Source organism: Mytilus edulis, chromosome 13 (genome assembly GCF_963676685.1).
Source record: "Mytilus edulis chromosome 13, xbMytEdul2.2, whole genome shotgun sequence".
NCBI classification, from domain to species: domain Eukaryota; kingdom Metazoa; phylum Mollusca; class Bivalvia; order Mytilida; family Mytilidae; genus Mytilus; species Mytilus edulis.
In genome coordinates, this window is record NC_092356.1 from 25,977,954 (window position 1) to 25,995,985 (window position 18,032).

Below are 18,032 nucleotides of genomic sequence, written 5' to 3' on the forward strand. Positions count from 1 at the left end.
AAATATTTGGGCGCTGCATGGCATAATATTGTTTAGTTAAGAGAGCCTTTACATTTTGTCAGTTATATCCTTGGTTATATCATGGAAGTATACCTCCTTGGTTATATAAACACAATGTGAGAACGGAACTGTATGGTTGTCAAATAATTTGGTCATTCTAGAGACTGTCAAGCATGGCTCCTACATTGGAAAGATAACAAGTTGCTTGATGGAAACTTTGATGAACACTTATGTTACCATAAAACATTTCTGCTTCAAGGTTTGGTAGCTAAAACATTCTTTATGTAAATATGAAGCAATAAAATAATAAGAAAGATATATGCATCAAAACGTTTTCCTTAGAATGGTGGAGCTCCGTGTAAAACGATAAAAATAGTAGCACAACTGCGATCAAAAATGTCAAATTAACATCGAAAAATCAATGTTTGCTACCTGAATTTTCACATGTACCTTTTCTGATATATAAAGTCTTACCTGTCTGACAGTTTCAAAGCCATTGTCCCAGTAGAAATCCAAATATATTCATTTTCTCCATGTCGGATATTTTTATTGACTGTACAATCGCTTGCAAGTTAACTGTACAATTACTCGGAGCCTTCCCGTACAATCACTTGGAGCTTTCCTGTAGAATTGCTTGGCCAAATTTATTAAATACATTGCATATGCATTGCATTGGTTGTTCCTTGTCTGTCCTATTACATTCATCAATGGTATTTGAAATGAAAATAACCACAAAACAAGTCATTTTGACAATTAAGATTCTATCAAGGAACCCTTTTAAGGTGACTATACCAGAGACAAAAACAAAATGTGTACAATATATATAAAAAAAAAAGAAGATTTGGTATGATTGCCAAAGAGACAACTCTCCGCAAGAGACCAAAATGACACAGAAATTACCAACCATAGGTCACCGTACGGCCGTCAACAATGAGCAATATCTCATAGTAAGCTATAAAAGGCCCCGAAATAACAATGAATGATATACAGTTTTCTAACACCACAACTACAGAAGAAGGGTGGCTGTTTTTATATTTCCATATGTCGGGGTTAAAATTCCATTTAATAGAAGTAGAATGGGGGGGGGGGGGGGGGTCGAGTGTTTGGTTATATTTAGTCTATCATGACGCTAAGAACTACTACATAGTTGTTATTAATTCGTAAATCATAATTTAGATTTGACCAATAATTGGGAGCATTAAGTCGCAAAAATAATTAAGGGCAGTCTCTTTATGTAAAGAATATACCACATTGAGCTTTCTGAACTTTCTTCTGTATCTAGCAATTTCCGGACTATTTCGAAATATGTAGCTTAACGAGTGACATATATATACGTATGCATATTCAATAATTACATGTAGTATAATCCAGGTTAGATTTAAACGATCAAGTTTATTTCCTTATAATGCATAATTGGGACAAATTCGTTGTTCAAAACTATTTTCAAAGTGTTATTTAGAATTCAAATATGCATATTGAAAGTAAATTTTACTGTTATTTATTGAATGAATTTAAATTCAGATCAAATCCGCTGAAAGAAAATACATCCGGCGAATGACACTCATTTTTGTTGAATTTGGGTTTGACTGACCTTAATTGATATTTTCTTTTAAAACAATTATTCAAATTAAATATACCATTATTTTACGTTTTTAAGGGGGAGGGGGCATTGACCCTAAAATAAATACTACAGATTCCGATGTGAGACATGTGCCGTTACAATAGCCAGTGTACACGCATCAGCGCACACATATATGTCAAATAGGTCAGTTGATTGGAGGAATGTTACCGAAAACACGCCTACCTCAAACTAATACCCAATCAAACGCCTTTACTAGAAACATAAATAATACATGGAGATTTGGTTGCGTATTCAACATATGAAAACGTTTGTAAACTCTTAATTCGAGCTAAGAAGTAAAGAATATGCCCAAAATACAAGTTTCCAATAAATTTCAGCTATCTAGTGATGAAAAAATACAAATTTAAAAAAAGAAACAAATTAAAAGTATTTCGAATGTTTCTCTATGTATCATGCTGGTAGTGTAAGTAGTCTATTCGTACAAAAAAAAATCACCAGCAATCCAAAATATGAGAGATCATTAAATACAAATCTAACAAGACTCTAAAAGGTGTTTGCCAAAAATTATTTGAAATAAAAGATTTGTGTGCAGACGAGTAACAACATTGTATTAGCATGATAAGTAAATCTGACCAAATGAATGGAAAAAAAAAAAACTTTTAACAGAGTAAGTGCACATATTTCTAGTGGCGAAAACCACGCATATCGAGGTTACGTCGCCGAAATAGAAAAGTATATTAATAATAATAACTACGATGTCAATTTCATGAAGTTATAGGATTAAAAAAGTTAGAAAAACAATCTTAAACACGATTCATGTTTCCCCATGTATAGAGATTAAAACAGATTTTTATTTTTATTTTTAAATAAAATTCTAAAATACAAAAGCATGGCTCTGATACTTGACAGTTCAGCGAACACTATGACACGATGCTGTTGGTCGAAAACAAAGGTTAGAGATTCAAATTGTAAAATCAGCTGCTGAACGGCAGATTTTTTTTATCATCAATGCAATTATTCAACGATAATAAAAGACTTATGAGTGAAGTATGACAGAAATAATTTTACTTTATTGATTTTTTTTTTTATCAAATGGAATGCTTGTTAAATTGTTCCAGTCATGGTTACTAGTAACTGTCAATCCATTGCGATATTTCATAGCTTTTTTACAAATTCTGATGGGAATAATTTTAGTTGCCATGGAAGGAATAAATGTTCCCAAGGGAAAAGTTGTTTCCATGGGAAGAAAAAAAAGTTCCCTTGTGAACAAAAGTTCCCATGGGAAATTTCGAATTTCCCGTGGGAAGCAACTATCTCCTAATGTTCCCATGGTAAATTGTAGTTCTGATGCGAACTTTAAAATTCCCATGGGAAAAAGTACTTTTTCCGATGGGAACTTTGAATATTCTCATGAGAATTTTTTAATTTCCCATGGGAAATGTCCTTTCAATCAGCTGTGGTGACAACAGTGACAACGGTGACGGTCTTTTATCTGGCAAGAATACATGTACCCCTATTTAGCGGACAAGCAGTCAAGTGATTCTTTTCGCTGTTACTGAATATACCAAGAAAGTATATAAAATACATAAATCCCGAAATTAAATTGAAACTTTGATACTCAATACTTTTCCAGCAAAATATTCACATCCCTTGGGACGTCCAGTAGCATAAATATAACATGCATGTCGGAACAGAAAATTTGGCATACAGTACTTTCAGAACGATGTTCACATAAAGCATTATACCCAACAATCAGAGGCGGATTTAGGGGGGGGCAGGGGGCCCGCCCCCCCCCCCCCTTTTGGGACAAAATTTGGTTGCTTATATAGGGAATCACTGAAGCGTGACTGGAGCGGGCCCCCTCTTAGGTCAGTCAGTGGGCCCCCACTTATGAAAATTTCTGGATCCGCCACTGACAATTGTGATGACGAATTCCTTCCTTTGTTCGAGAACAATCTTATTTAAATAGAAATCTGTGATTTCACTTTGTCCATTACTTCGACGAACCAAAAGCAAGTTAAATGTCGACCTGTATTTAATTCAAATTGGTTCTCTTCTTCTTCTTTTGGTATACAATAGTCCATCGACATCCCATGATAACATACTGTTGTCATACGAGGACTAGTCTATTTACAAAACTTTTAACCCAAATTAAACAAAATGCATGTCTCTTTCTTATGTTCAATGTAAAAATGTATATAATTTTAAATTGCAACTATCTATAGTTCCGTAACTTTCTATCAAGGCGTATAAAAGAATGGTCGATAAGTGCGTATGTTTTATTAAATCAATATTTCTTGTATGTTTCAAACTGTCCTTCACTTTTGACAACGAGTACTTACATTTCCGCAAATTTACCCTTGGAAAAAATGTGTAAACAGATTTATATTTTATCAAATCTTTTTTTTTTTTTTTGGAATTATTTAGATTTTTATAAATAATATTCTTTACACCAGAAATGTTATTTATAAACAGTAATTACTAGTATATCACTATCGAACACGCAAGACAGAGATGTATATTATGAAATGATTATACACTTAATAGTTCAAAATGTAAAGTTTCAAGTTTTCTGTCGTGTACGCTGATAAATACGCTCAGAAGTGAAACGATGCATGAACTTGCAAGTCCGATAGGAAATCGCTTGAATACTTGGACGTGTCATCTCACAATACATTGGGAGTAATAGCTTTAGTTGTCATACGAGGACTAGTCTATTTACAAAACTTTTAACACAAATTAAACAAAATACATGTTTCTTTCTTATGTTCAATGTAAAAATGTATATAATTTTAAATTGCAACCATCTATTGCTGGTGATCAGACAAGGGAAGGTCTGAATTTATATAAATAAGTTTATTACATAAAAGAATTATGAACAAATTAGATTTTCGAAAACAATTTTCACGGAACGTCAGGGTTACTACTTGTACAAGTTAATTTTATTTACTTGAAGAAGTAAAAAAAAATGTACACATATAAGTAAATAAATAATGTTTGAATAATCTCCCCTTAATTTTGTCTGTAGTGTGTTTTGTTGATTGCTGTTTATCATATATTTGTTTGTTTGTAGCTGGCGTATACTAGTATACATCAAATTGACATCACTGTTGGGTTTCTCGTCTGATTTTTTTACATTAACTCTGTTAGACGCCTCATTCTAAGCCGAGCCTTTTATAGGTACTCATTATGAAGTTTAAGTTTTTGGTCATTGCTGAAGGGTGTGCAGTGACCTATTATATAGTGACTAACAAGTAAATCACTTGGTCTACATGGTTTATGGTTGATAGTCGTCTCATCAAAATTCATACAAAGTGGTGGATCCAGGGGGAGGGTTCCGGGGGTTGGACCCCCCCCCCTTTTTTGCATGCAGTCAGTCACTGAACCATGAAAATGAGGTCAGGTGCAATGGACATGATGATATAACGATAGACTGAAACATCATAACATATTAGCTACTAGTATCTGAATACAAGACAAGACAAGAAACATTCAGCTCTTTTAGCTTTTAAAATGTAAAGCTCTATAAAAATAGCTTACATCATCACCCCAAGACTGTAATACATATATTTCTTGCATACAACCAACTTTCATGACTTTCGTGTAAGGCGAGACAAAATAAAATGATACTTTGAAGTACATGTATTGTTTAATATGTTCGACTACTACATGTACTAGTATAAAATTCCAGTTTCAGAATGAACAGTAATTTAGAAGATTATCAAAATACATGTAGATACATTCAGACTATTACAACTATACAGCAAGCTTTCATTTGACTCTAACCAACAACCGTGCCAGGTGTGTAAAGCTTGTCTAGGTTGGTGAAAACTTCCATCATCATGCATAAGATACTAACCAATAGTGACAGACCATGACAGACCCTCATGGAAAGTAAAGGAGGTTTAACACTCCCTGGTGGTACATGTAGCCAACAGTAGCAATGCCAGCATAGAAATTCTTAATATATCCAAATTCTTATTTTAAATGAATAATTATCCAAGGTGAATTCAGATATATGTGATCATGATGATGCACTTTTAGTATTGACAATGATTGCAAGATATTCACTGAAACTATGAATTTCCATTATTCCAATTTCCTACATTTTTTCCTATGAATTGTAAGTTTGCTATTTGTTCAATTCAATTTAATTGATAAGTCCCTTATGAGAAGAAGAATAAAACCTTTTTTTTTAGGTGTATACTTCATTGAAAGGTTACTGTCTAATAGAGGCTATAACACTATACTTGTTGTGATCAATTTCTAAAATCAGACAGAGTTTTCTCTCCCTTAAACACAACTGGTAATTTCTTTTGGTCATTTTAATAGGAAATAAATTACTGTAAGAAAGATGAGATTAAAAAATTAAAAAAAATAATTTTAAAAATAAATGAAATTCACCGTTGCCATGAATACCCTGTAGACTTTACTTTTGTAAAGTGCATATAGGAAAGAATTTTGTATCATAAATGAATAAACTGATTTAAACCGTTAAAATTTTAAGAAACTGGATATATATAAAGTAGTATACTAAACCTTGAGTTTAATTTGACATCTTTAATGTTATCCAGTATACTTTTTACTTAATACAGCTTGTGCTTTAAATAATGCTTTGCGGTTTATTTACCCCAGACTACACATTTTCTTTATTCTATATAAAGTATTTACCCATTTTCATGTTGATAAATCTAAATTACACACAACTTTAAAAACCTGTATTTTTAATATATATGTAACCAAAATTCTAGAATAAAATTATATCCTGGCAATATTATAATATTTCATATTTTTCGTAATTTTTAATGAAATTAAAAATTAATTATTAATTTATCCTAAATTTGAAGAGAACATTTTAAAAATTGTGAACATATACAATCATCTTCAATACCCACGACATTTTAAAATTCACTCCTCAAGGCAATAAACTGTTGTGTCTTGAGCTCTTTATTACACGTATAGCATGTATTTAAGAAGTCCTGATAATTACCATTTCAGTGTTAAACATCCAAAGGCCGTGTCAATGAAAGTATCATAGGATATGTCCTAAGATATGTCTTAGGACGTTAGTTAGACTGGTCTTAGGACGTGTCTGAGACTTGTTTTATGATGTAAAACAAAGCTGTCTTAGGACAGTCCTAACTACGATGATCATAAGACCATCCTTATACATTTATTTTAATTGAAAAATTATGTTGAGATTGCTATGACATAGATTTAAAGGTATTTTAGTATCTATATGTATAAAGAGAGGGAGGAGGACTTTTATATGGAAAACAATTAACGCAACAAAAGTTAAAGATTATTATTATTCTAATAAATAACGTTGTCTAATATTACGATAAAAGATATAAATGAATTTAATACGAAAACAAAAGTAAATAGTCTCGAAACTTTATTAAATGCGATATTTATTCGTGCTGCAATTTTAGCGGATGAACTAGTTTTGTCCTTAGGTCCACTCGATTTTATTACATGTATCGAATGAGGATTAGTTAAAAAAAAAAGTCATATTTTCCCCATTTTTAAATTAGTATTGCACCGTTTTAAGTTAGTCGCAAACATGTTGCTTTAATGCTTGTATGTTTTAGGCTTCAAAAAAGGCAGCACGAAATAATCTAATGTAATACAATTAAATCTTTAACAAAAATTGAAAAACAAATTGTTGTATTAATTTAATTCTCATAACAGTATGATAGTTTAATATTGTATATGTATATTTAGTATTGAGTTTATGCCATATTTGTTGTTTTTATTACGTTTTAGGACATTTTAACCTTTATGACTATCCTAAGAAACCTATTTGTATGTCCTTACTTTAGGACAAAATTTAGGACATATCTTATTTTAGGAGACTTTCGTTAATCTGACTTAGGACTAAGACGTGTCATAAGACCATCCTAAGACATGTCCTAGTCCTAGGACAGCTTCGTTGACACAGCCCCTGATTATGACCTATAGCTATAACATGTATTATAATATCACATTTACATGGTCATGAATTCAGGTTCAGTTTTAAATATATTTTCATTTTGAAGTTGGTTTATAGATTTTTTAAAACCAAATTCTGAGACAGCATTTGTGACAACTAACCTGTATTCTGTAATACAATATCTTTTGAATTTCATAAAATACTAAAGTTTAGACCAGATTTACATAAAAGAATCATAAAAAGATATGCCTGCCTTACAGAAAGATTTTTTGTATTTGTTTCCCCAACATACTGAATATTAAACAGGTGTATATAAAAATAAATATAAATAAAATAGAGAGACAGCAGCCCAAGACCAAAAGCAAGAAAAAGGCATAAATGAATTTTGACTAATCATGCCTGCAGGGCAAAATTTATATATATAGATTTAAATAAATCTTCTAAATTTTTATGGCTCTTGACCCAAGAAATTACTCTTATGGAAAAACTGGGCTGTTATATTTGTGACTGTTTTAAATTAAGGAGATCAGGTATGAACACTGACACTAAGTCAAGTAAATAATTTGAGAATAAATACATATACATGTATAATGTAATTTTATTATTCTTTTATTCACAATATATATATGTGGTTTTTAGCTTGATTCTGACCAATGCTTATATTCCAAATATATATGTATATGCCTCTATTATTGTTGTTGTTACCAATTATGTACATCAATTGTATCTGATTTTATGCCCTATATGGGCCCTGTAATTTGGGAAATAAAAATATTCTATTCTATTCTATTCTATAAAAACTGACAGAGTTCACATGAAAATAAATTGTTTATGCCACATTAATTTGATTAATAGTTCTTTGGATTGATAATATAAATAACATCTGTGTGCAATGTGCAGTGTGTCGTTCCTCCACTATAACATGATATAATATTTATAGATATTTTATTCATTTTAGGAAAAGATGCAACCTCCGAAAAAATTGTTCAATATGAATCCTTACTTAGTTACTTAGTAACTACACGATGAAACAAACCATCTAATTGATATTCATTTTCAATGCCTTATTACTATAAAATATTAGGGCACATTATCTCAATATACTCTTTTTTTTTGCCCCAGGCACTTTTTAGGTTATTGCATATGCAAACCCAAGCCTTGAAGGTATTCATAACAAATATGTGATACATTATAAATATTGTACATCACCCACCAGTGGCTATATAAATAGGTACATCATCATCGTAACATGTGAAGATTGGTTGGTTATTAGTTATAAAAAATCCAGTGACAAATATTTCATGCAAATTTAGGATGTGTCAGTTATCAATACATTAACATACAATATGAAGGGTTATTCAGGGGGTTAGGTCTTGTAATAGGCCATCCCCCACAACCAAACCATTGTGAATACCCCACATGTTAGGCAATAAACAGGTGTGGATCCAGCCCTTTTTAAAAGGGGGGATTTAAACCATAGTTTATATATGTACCTTTTCAAATCATGCATTGATCTTCCAAAAAAAAGGGGGGTTTCAATCACAGGAACAAATCTTTAAAAAGCCAAAATTCTTACTTTGCCTTTGAACAGGTTACTGTACAAGAGTGTGGTGTATTAGAACGTCGATTCATATCTGTATGCACAAATGTAACAAATGTAAACATTTTTCCTTCAAACTCTTGGCCGGATCAATGATTATTTTCATGTCTAATAGGCATGTTTTAAAATATTATTCATTTCTACTCACCAATTGTAATTTCCAGCTCAGCTTATATTGTACTGTAGTTTCCTTCTACCATGTCAACGATTTTGTGTAAAATAAGTTTGCCATTTGAAGCGCTGACTGCCGACATGCGACATGATTGCCACAAAAGTAAAGAGGGTACGGTAACGTTTTCGGGCGTAAAATTATTTTCCGTTTTTAATCAAACTTGTCAGATTTGATTAATTATCGTCGGAAAATGTCCCAAATGGTTAGTAATTTAAATTAAACCAGCTTTATTATGCTGTATTCATGTAATATATATAACCTGGGCCCAGTTTCACGAAGCTGTCTTAGGACTAAGACATGTCTTAGGATGGACTTACGACGTATCTTAGTCCTAAGTGGGTTTCACAAAGCGGTCCTAAATTAGGACATCTCTTAAAGTTGGTCATAAAGTTAGGACAACGCTAGAGGTGTCTTATGATGGTCTTAGGATAGTTATACGTTTATTTATAAAAATTACATTCATTTTTTATATCAATTTTGAAAAAAAATATCTTATTATTATCTAATTATCTATTCTGCTGTTCCTGCTTAAAACATATATACATTGACGGATTATCAGGATTTGTCAACGATGAAAATTCGATGTATTGATATAAAAATTGCACGATTTTATCTCTTAACCTTTTATAACCAATAAAGTCGAAATTGAATTCAACTCACTTGTACCAAAACAATGTCATAATTCTTTTTTCTTAATTTTGCATTGAAAATTTCATATTTATATTGATGTATTGTTTAAAGATAATTTATATATAAATTACTTTTATTTTTTTATATTTATTTTGCAAATTATGTCATTATATTAATCAATACGTTTAGAATAATTTATGGTAAGACATACTACATTTACATGAATTTTTTCCGTAGATCATATTTATATTTGAAAATTTAAAGAACTTGCGACAGGTTTATGATGTCTTAGCTAAGATGATCCTAAGACAGCTTCGAGACGAGGTCTGAGATATGTCCTAGGATAGTCATAAGAGGATCATAAGACATGTCCTACGATATGTCTTATGACATGTCTTAGGATAGCTTCGTGAAACCGGCCCCAGGTCTTTAAATGTACTTCAGGTACACTAACGTATAAACATTTTCTTGCCGGATAATTTATCAAACCTATTTCAAATATGTTGAATGAATTCATAAGCCTTTTTTCTTCTATAATATTCAAAATTTATTTTTTAACGAAGTCTTCAGGTATGTAATATATTTTTTATAAAAGGCTCTCGAATTATAGACACATTAAAAAATAAAGATAGAAAGTCAAACGCATGAGTCTGGCAAAAATGAACGGACAATGTCATGACAATAAACGGAAAACGATAAAAATTAGACATAGTTATATATATTTTTCCCCTGCCTCAAATTTACTAAAATGCAATTTATATAGGTAACATAAAAATTTAAATGAGAATGCATTCATTTACAATATTAAAAAATGTTACAACTTAAATTTAATAGAACATATTAAGATCACGTTTTCAAGTGTTCACGGCCGACATCCGTAATTATTTAATAAGGGTGTAAAAATTATAGTAATTGGTTAAATTTGATACATTGATTTCATTTTTAATTTGCTATTTGTTTTACGCCAATACTTAGGACAGCAGTTAGGACGTCCTAGCTAAGATAATCCTAAGATAGCTTCGATGTGCATGCTGAGACGTGTCGTAAGTCTGTCCTAACTTTATCCTAACTTCTGTCCTAAGAAATTCTTAGGACCGATCTTAGGACAGTTTCGATAAACAGGCCCCAGGTACACTAACGTATAAACATTTTCTTGCCGGATAATTTATCAAACCTATTTCAAATATGTTGAATGAATTATAGACACATTAAAAAATAAAGATAGAAAGTCAAACGCATGAGTCTGGCAAAAATGAACGGACAATGTCATGACAATAATAATAAACTAAGACATAGTTATATATATTTTTCCCTGCCTCAAATTTACTAAAATGCAATTTATATAGGTAACATATAAATTTAAATGAGAATGCATTCATTTACAATATTAAAAATGTTACAACTTAAATTTAATAAAACATATTAAGATCACGTTTTCAAGTGTTCACGGCCGACATCCGTAATTATTTAATAAGGGTGTAAAAATGATCTGTTGCGTCAAAATGACAATTTTTTTACCACGTACGACAGTCTGTAATTGCATAAAAATGTTTTGCAATCACTTGTAAACCATTAGACCGTTGGTTTTCCCGTTTGAATGGTTTTATACTAGTAATTTTGGGGCCCTTTATAGCTTGTTGTTCGGTGTGAGCCAAGGCTCCGTGTTGAAGGCCGTACTTTAACCTATAATGGTTTACTTTTTTAAATTGTTATTTGGATGGAGAGTTGTCTCATTGGCACTCACACCACATCTGCCTTTATCCATTAAATATAAAGGTTCAGGTGCTTATATTCAATATATAAATGTTATTTCGGCAATCTGTTGATTTTTTTTAGTCAATTCGCGGCGGTTTGTGCAGCAGTATGACTTTGAGCTACTTTTTAAAATATATAAAAAAAAAATGTTAAATAATTAAATAGGAAGAAGTAAGAATTCAAATTTAATAAATTTTTTTAATTTAATTAACATGATTAAGGGGACGTGGTAGACTTTCAGTTAACATAAACCGTCTTCTTTTCTAGTTTTTATTTTATTCTTAAAAGGGGAGCAACCCCTGATAAACAATGGAAAAGTTTCACTCGTTTTGTGTCCAAATTATTAAAATCTGAACACGACTGCACACGGCCTGCCAACATCTTGACGTCATTTTGTATCCATGGTCTGTTTTGGTCTGACACGGTCGTAACGAATCTAAACAGCTCAATAGAAGATTGAGTCTTGATAATCGTGACATGCCTTAACGGACTAATTTACCTAATGAGACTATCGATCGGAACGGAGACTTAACGATCTTACAAGTCTTGAGGTTTTCCTCTAGAGGTAAATCCAGTCAATTAAGATATGATCAGACCAAAATGACCGTTTCAGACTGAAATCGTGCTACTAGTGGATCCAGAATTAACCACCAGGTGTTATATTAGTAGTGGTTAAAACCATATATATATAAACTGTGTACAGGGTTCTTAGTGCGTGTAATCTTTTAAAATAATTTTGAGCGATTGCATTATTTTGGGAACGTTATATGTATTTGTATTTCTTTTTTTTCATTTCAGTTTCTAGTGTGCTTGTTTACCTAGCAACTAATTATAACAAAGTCCAGAATTAACCACCAGGTATTATATTATAATTAGTAGTGGGTAAAACCATATATATAAAAACTGTGTACATGGTTCTTAGTGCGTGTAATCTTTTAAAATAATTTTGAGCGATTGCATTATTTTGGGAACGTTATATGTAAGATAACTATCAGCCGTTCATCTATAAATATAAGCCTTTGTATTTCTTTTTTTCATTTCAGTTTTTAGTGTGTTTGTTTACCATGTTTACCTAGCAACAAATTATATCAGAGTCCAGAACTAACCACCAGGTGTCATATTAGTAGTGGTTAAAACCATATAAATTATATAAAAATCCTATAATTCTATTTCTATTTGAAAACTTACAAAAGAAAGTCACTTACTTTTTATCGTACACTATTCATTTTTTAAACCATTTCTTAAACATTTGTTAAAAGTGAAACTAAGACTGCTATGATTTTCTGAAAATCTGATCAAACAGTCTCGTGGTGTGTAATGTATCATTTCCTGAATAAAAGTGTAAAAGAAATTGTTGTTTTTATAATTCCAACATATAAATTTAGTTAATCTTATCATTAAAGCAATTATATCAGGAGAAGTCCAACCATAACAAGTAAAGATTTGGACGTCATACGTGCGTTTTGTAAATATAAAACACATCAGTGAGGCTCGAAATCAAAAAGTTAAACAGGCCGGATAAAGTTTGAAGTTGAAGAACATTAATTGTAAGATAGAGTTCTGACAAAATAAGTATTCTCAAAAGATCAAAACTGAAGTCATTAGTTAGGTTCATTGTTACGGTAAACAGGTAAATTGGTCATGTCTTTGCATATACACTGATATTCATCCGTGGTTTTTTAACAAACTCTCCCGATACTGGATTATTATTGTTTCGATTTGCTCGACAGTTTATTGTGTCTAATGGTTAAATAAATCTGCGAATCATCTAAACAGTGTAAACAATACATTTCAGCAATAATGACAGTGTGTTATCATTTGTGAATTTTAAATTGAAAAAAAAAAATAAAAAATGAGAATGAATGAATAAACACTATTTGAAGGAAATTTTTTAAACAGAAAAAAAGTAATTTTTTTTCTTAATTGTAAGTAAATGATCGAAAAGAGTAAAATCACAAAAATACTGAACTGATGTCTCAGAGAAAAATCTTATCAGAAAGTCCATAATCACATGGCAAAATCAAATGACAAAACACATAAAAAATGAATGGACAAGAACTGTCTTATTCCTGACTTGGTACAGGCATTTTCAAATGTAATAAATGGTGAATTAAACCGGGTTTTATAGCGCTAAAGCTCTCACTTTGTTGACAGTCTCATCAAATTCCGTTATATTTACGAATTGATTTCTTCAGAAAAATAATGAATACTTTTTGTAATGTTAACCACAAATAAAAAACTAATCTATAGTTAATTGGCCCCATTTTTCCTTTCATATAAGACTTTAATAACTTATAAAGGTCATTTACCAAAATGTGTTCGGCTTTTTCTCACCTCTTATTCAATTCCTATGAAACGAGTTTCTAGTTATTATAACGTTAAGGTAATTATTGAGCCAACGCATGCATATATACAAAACGGATGACCATTGAACAAGCGCAAACATACTTGAATTGATAGAGCAATGCTATTTGTTTATAGTGTTCCCATATTTAAACATATGTAAATCACATTTTCGTTCATAACAGTTGTTAAATGATTGATTAATTTTATCACTCATAGGGAAAAAGGTAATAAAATGTGGTTATGCTCAACTTGTTATACGGAAAACGGTGTGGAGAATAATATTTGTTCAGAATGCCATACAGAACGACCACAGTCAAGAAACTCAAAGGGTATGATATTTAGTGATAACATACTTAGAGAGATGTGATATAAGTGCCGATGAGACAACTTTCAATACAAGTCACAACATCAAACGACAACTACTGAACATCAGATTCTTGACTTAGGACAGATGCAAACAATTGCAGCAAGTTTAAACGTTTTAATGGTATCATAGGGGAAATCTTACAGATTAAGAATGTTTTAAATGATGGCATCAACCTACTGTCTAACAAATTCCAAGCTGCCATTCATCATGGACTAAAAGCCTAAAATTAGTACATTGGACAAACAAGACTAAAAACATGTAAAATACAGAATCAAGTACGCAATGTATTTTGTGCCTCAAATATTGAATACAGATATTCATTGAGAAAATCTTACATAATAAGGATGTTTTGAATGATGGCATCTACCTACTGTCTATCAAATGCCAAACTGCAAGACCATTTCTTGTCTTAAACGATTAATGATACCCTCTGTATTTCCATGTTGGCAATAATCTTGAACACATATGATAGATAGACAGTGATCAGCAATTCAATATCTGTAAACATGGTAAATATGTCAACATAGATATAATTTGGAGTTATCTTTGTGTGCTAGTGTCATTAAATGAAAAAGGTTTTGCTTATTGTCAATGTTTTTGTTGGGCAGAAACCACAGGATATCGCGAGAAACTGTGAGGGACACGGTCGTTTTATAGCCTCTACAGCCTTTGTTGTTGTAGAAGGGGTAACTTATAATTGTGGGAATAAGATAAAACCATGAAATTGCATAAAAGGTTCATGACAGGTAAATAGAATTGACAAATACCAATAATCCGTTGTATGGAATTATCATACAATATATTCTGAGAAGAGTTGTCTTCAACTGGACAAAGATCATGATAATGAATGAAATTTGTTTCACTTTAATAATATTATACGAGATTACAAGTTCACCTGCAGGTAATAGATAAAATGTCTGATCGTTCTTTTGGGAAATATAGATTATTTATCATATTCTCTACTGCAGCAAAAGTATCTCCTAAAGAATCAGATACCAGAGAACTAAATGCCCGGAAAGAATGTAACGTGAATGAACCAATCAGAGTGATAAACAAGATTTCGGATTCAGAGAGAACTAACGTCAAAAACGAAAATGGTTACTTAGATGGTATGAAACAAAGACCAAATCAAGATCCAGTAATGTCTAGAAATCAGGTACAAGTTCATGACGTTAGATAGTGCCCTTGTTTTAGTAAGATATTTTTGATTCACAGTTTTTGAATTCAATGTATCTAACAATCATTTCAAACAGTATAGACGAGAATTTGATCTCTTCATCGGCAGTAACGATGTGTAATATATTATTTATCACAGATGGAGATTCATTTTTCTATTTCTGTGCCTCAACATGTACGTGTACGCCTGGAAAACTGTAAATCACTGCAATTGTATTGATAGTATATAACATTCATACGAATAACTGTGGAAGAAGATACAAGATGACATGCTATGAATAAGAAAACCTTAAAAAAAATTGATACTATGACAGACATAATTACATATAGTTATCAAAGGTACCAGGATTATAATTTAGTACGCCAGATGCGCGTTTCGTCTACATAAGACTCATCAGTGACGCTCATATCAAAATATTTATAGAGCCAAACAAGTAAAAAGTTGAAGAGCATTGAGGATCCAAAATTCCAAAAAAAATTGTACCAAATACGGCTAAGGTAATCTATGCCTTGGATAAGAAAATCTTAAGTTTTTTCGAAAAAATCAAAGTTTAATAATATGAAATTTATAAAAATGACCACATTATTGATATCTATTTCAACACAGAAGTGTTGACTACTGGGCTGGTGATATCCTCTAGGACAAAACGTCAACCAGCAGTGGCATCGACCCAGTGGTGTAAATAGTATACACCATATATGATATTGTCATGGTTTTAATAAAGAAACGTGCAGCTAACACATTGCAGTTTTCCGATTAATTTTTTATATAGGCTTACATGGTTAATTTGTCTCTTTTGAGTAGAAAGAATGTTCTCCAGAGAGACCACTTGATAAAGATCCAAAAGGAAAAGGACGGCAGTCTAATACTAATCAGTATCACGAAAGACCAACAGAAATGTACAAAAACGAAGGATATAACCAACAATCAAACCAGAATCAAAGATTTTACCAACCCCAAAACAAATATCAAGGAAGACCTCAAGGAATGCATGCCAATCAAGGGTACAACCAACAACCACACCAAGGATTAAACAAAACCCCAAACCAATATCACGGAAGACCTCAAGAAATGTATGCCAATCAAGGGTATAACCAACAACCTCACCATCATCAAGAATATAACCAACAACCAAATCAGCATCAAGGACATAACCAACAACGAAACCAGCATCAAGGATACAACCCACAACGAAACCGGCATCAAGGATATAACCCACAACGAAACCAGCATCAAGGTAACAACCAACCCCTAAACCAGTTTCATGGATACAACCAACCACATCAACCACAACCATATACTCAGGGGTTAGAAGGAATGATGCCACCACCATTATTACCAGCACAAAATATGAACCCGCCTCAACAGAATGTCACTGGTAAGTTAAATGATTTAAGGACGATTAATATGTTATCGCGTTTTTATTAATGATTCTTAAAGAATCAGTGAAGAATTACCTGATGATGAAAATAATAATAATAATATGAAAGGAAAAATAATAACGAAAAGAAGTGACTATAGGGTATACGTATGTCAATAAGACAACAACGAAATAAAACAAAAACACCTAACGTTTTTTTAATTTTAAAAACATGCTTGAAAATTGTGTCTGCCAATCAACATATAGATATAAGAAGATGTGGTATATAAGTACCAATGAGACAACTATCAATCTTTTAATTTGTAAAAGTAAACCATTATAGGTCAAATTATGGTCTTCAACATGGAGCCTTGGTTCAAACTGAACAGCAAGCTATAAAGGCACCAACATGACTAGTATGCAACAATGCCGCGATACATGTTCCTCACAGATTTAAATAACATTCTAGTAACCACTCTTCCATTTTAAATTAAGTTTATCTCTTTGAATGACTTAATTGGATAATAAAAGTTTTACAAAAAATAATATGAATTAACCAGTATACAATTCTGTTTATAACTGTCAATCTATGAATAACTTTTATGTTCATAACATTAATTCTTAATAAGGTTTTTTTTTTATGCAGTTGTCGTGCTACCGATTCATGTCCCCTCTGGCTCACATTCAGGTCAAGGACTTGCACCTAACCCTCTAGTGATGCCACCATACACCCCGACAATTTCGCCTCAAGGTAAATACATTTATATTTTCAAAACACATTTCCATTTTATTTATTCGATTATAATTTTATTCGCACACTGGTTTGGAATAACAGAATATTGCTATGACGGCTGATAATTATCTCAGTCAGACCTAAAAGGATGTTATATATCAGAGCAATCTTGGACTGAAATAAATTTGCAGCTAGACGTTAACGCAGCGTGCAGGCTTATACTTGCAATTTTTAAAACAACAGACCTATTCGTGTAGTTCTTGGCTTAACTCCGCCATATTCTGTATGTGCCTGTCCCTAGTCAGGAGCCTTTTTTCAATGGTTGTCGTGTGTTGCTGTATTTCAAATAAATTTTCGTTCAATATTTTGTACATAAAT

The 18,032-nt window shown here is 31.7% G+C and overlaps 1 protein-coding gene across 1 annotated transcript in view; it reads left to right on the forward strand.

The window, feature by feature from the left end:
* The window catches only part of LOC139501062 (uncharacterized), a 40,441-nt gene that overhangs the window by 14,132 nt on the left and 8,277 nt on the right, over positions 1–18,032 (forward strand). Inside the window, exons 2-6 of the mRNA XM_071290029.1 lie at positions 12,470–12,529; positions 14,234–14,346; positions 15,353–15,540; positions 16,366–16,939; positions 17,568–17,672. Of these exons, the coding sequence (XP_071146130.1) occupies positions 14,250–14,346; positions 15,353–15,540; positions 16,366–16,939; positions 17,568–17,672 (964 nt within the window). The 5' untranslated portion in view covers positions 12,470–12,529; positions 14,234–14,249. The remainder of the gene's footprint in view (positions 1–12,469; positions 12,530–14,233; positions 14,347–15,352; positions 15,541–16,365; positions 16,940–17,567; positions 17,673–18,032) is intronic.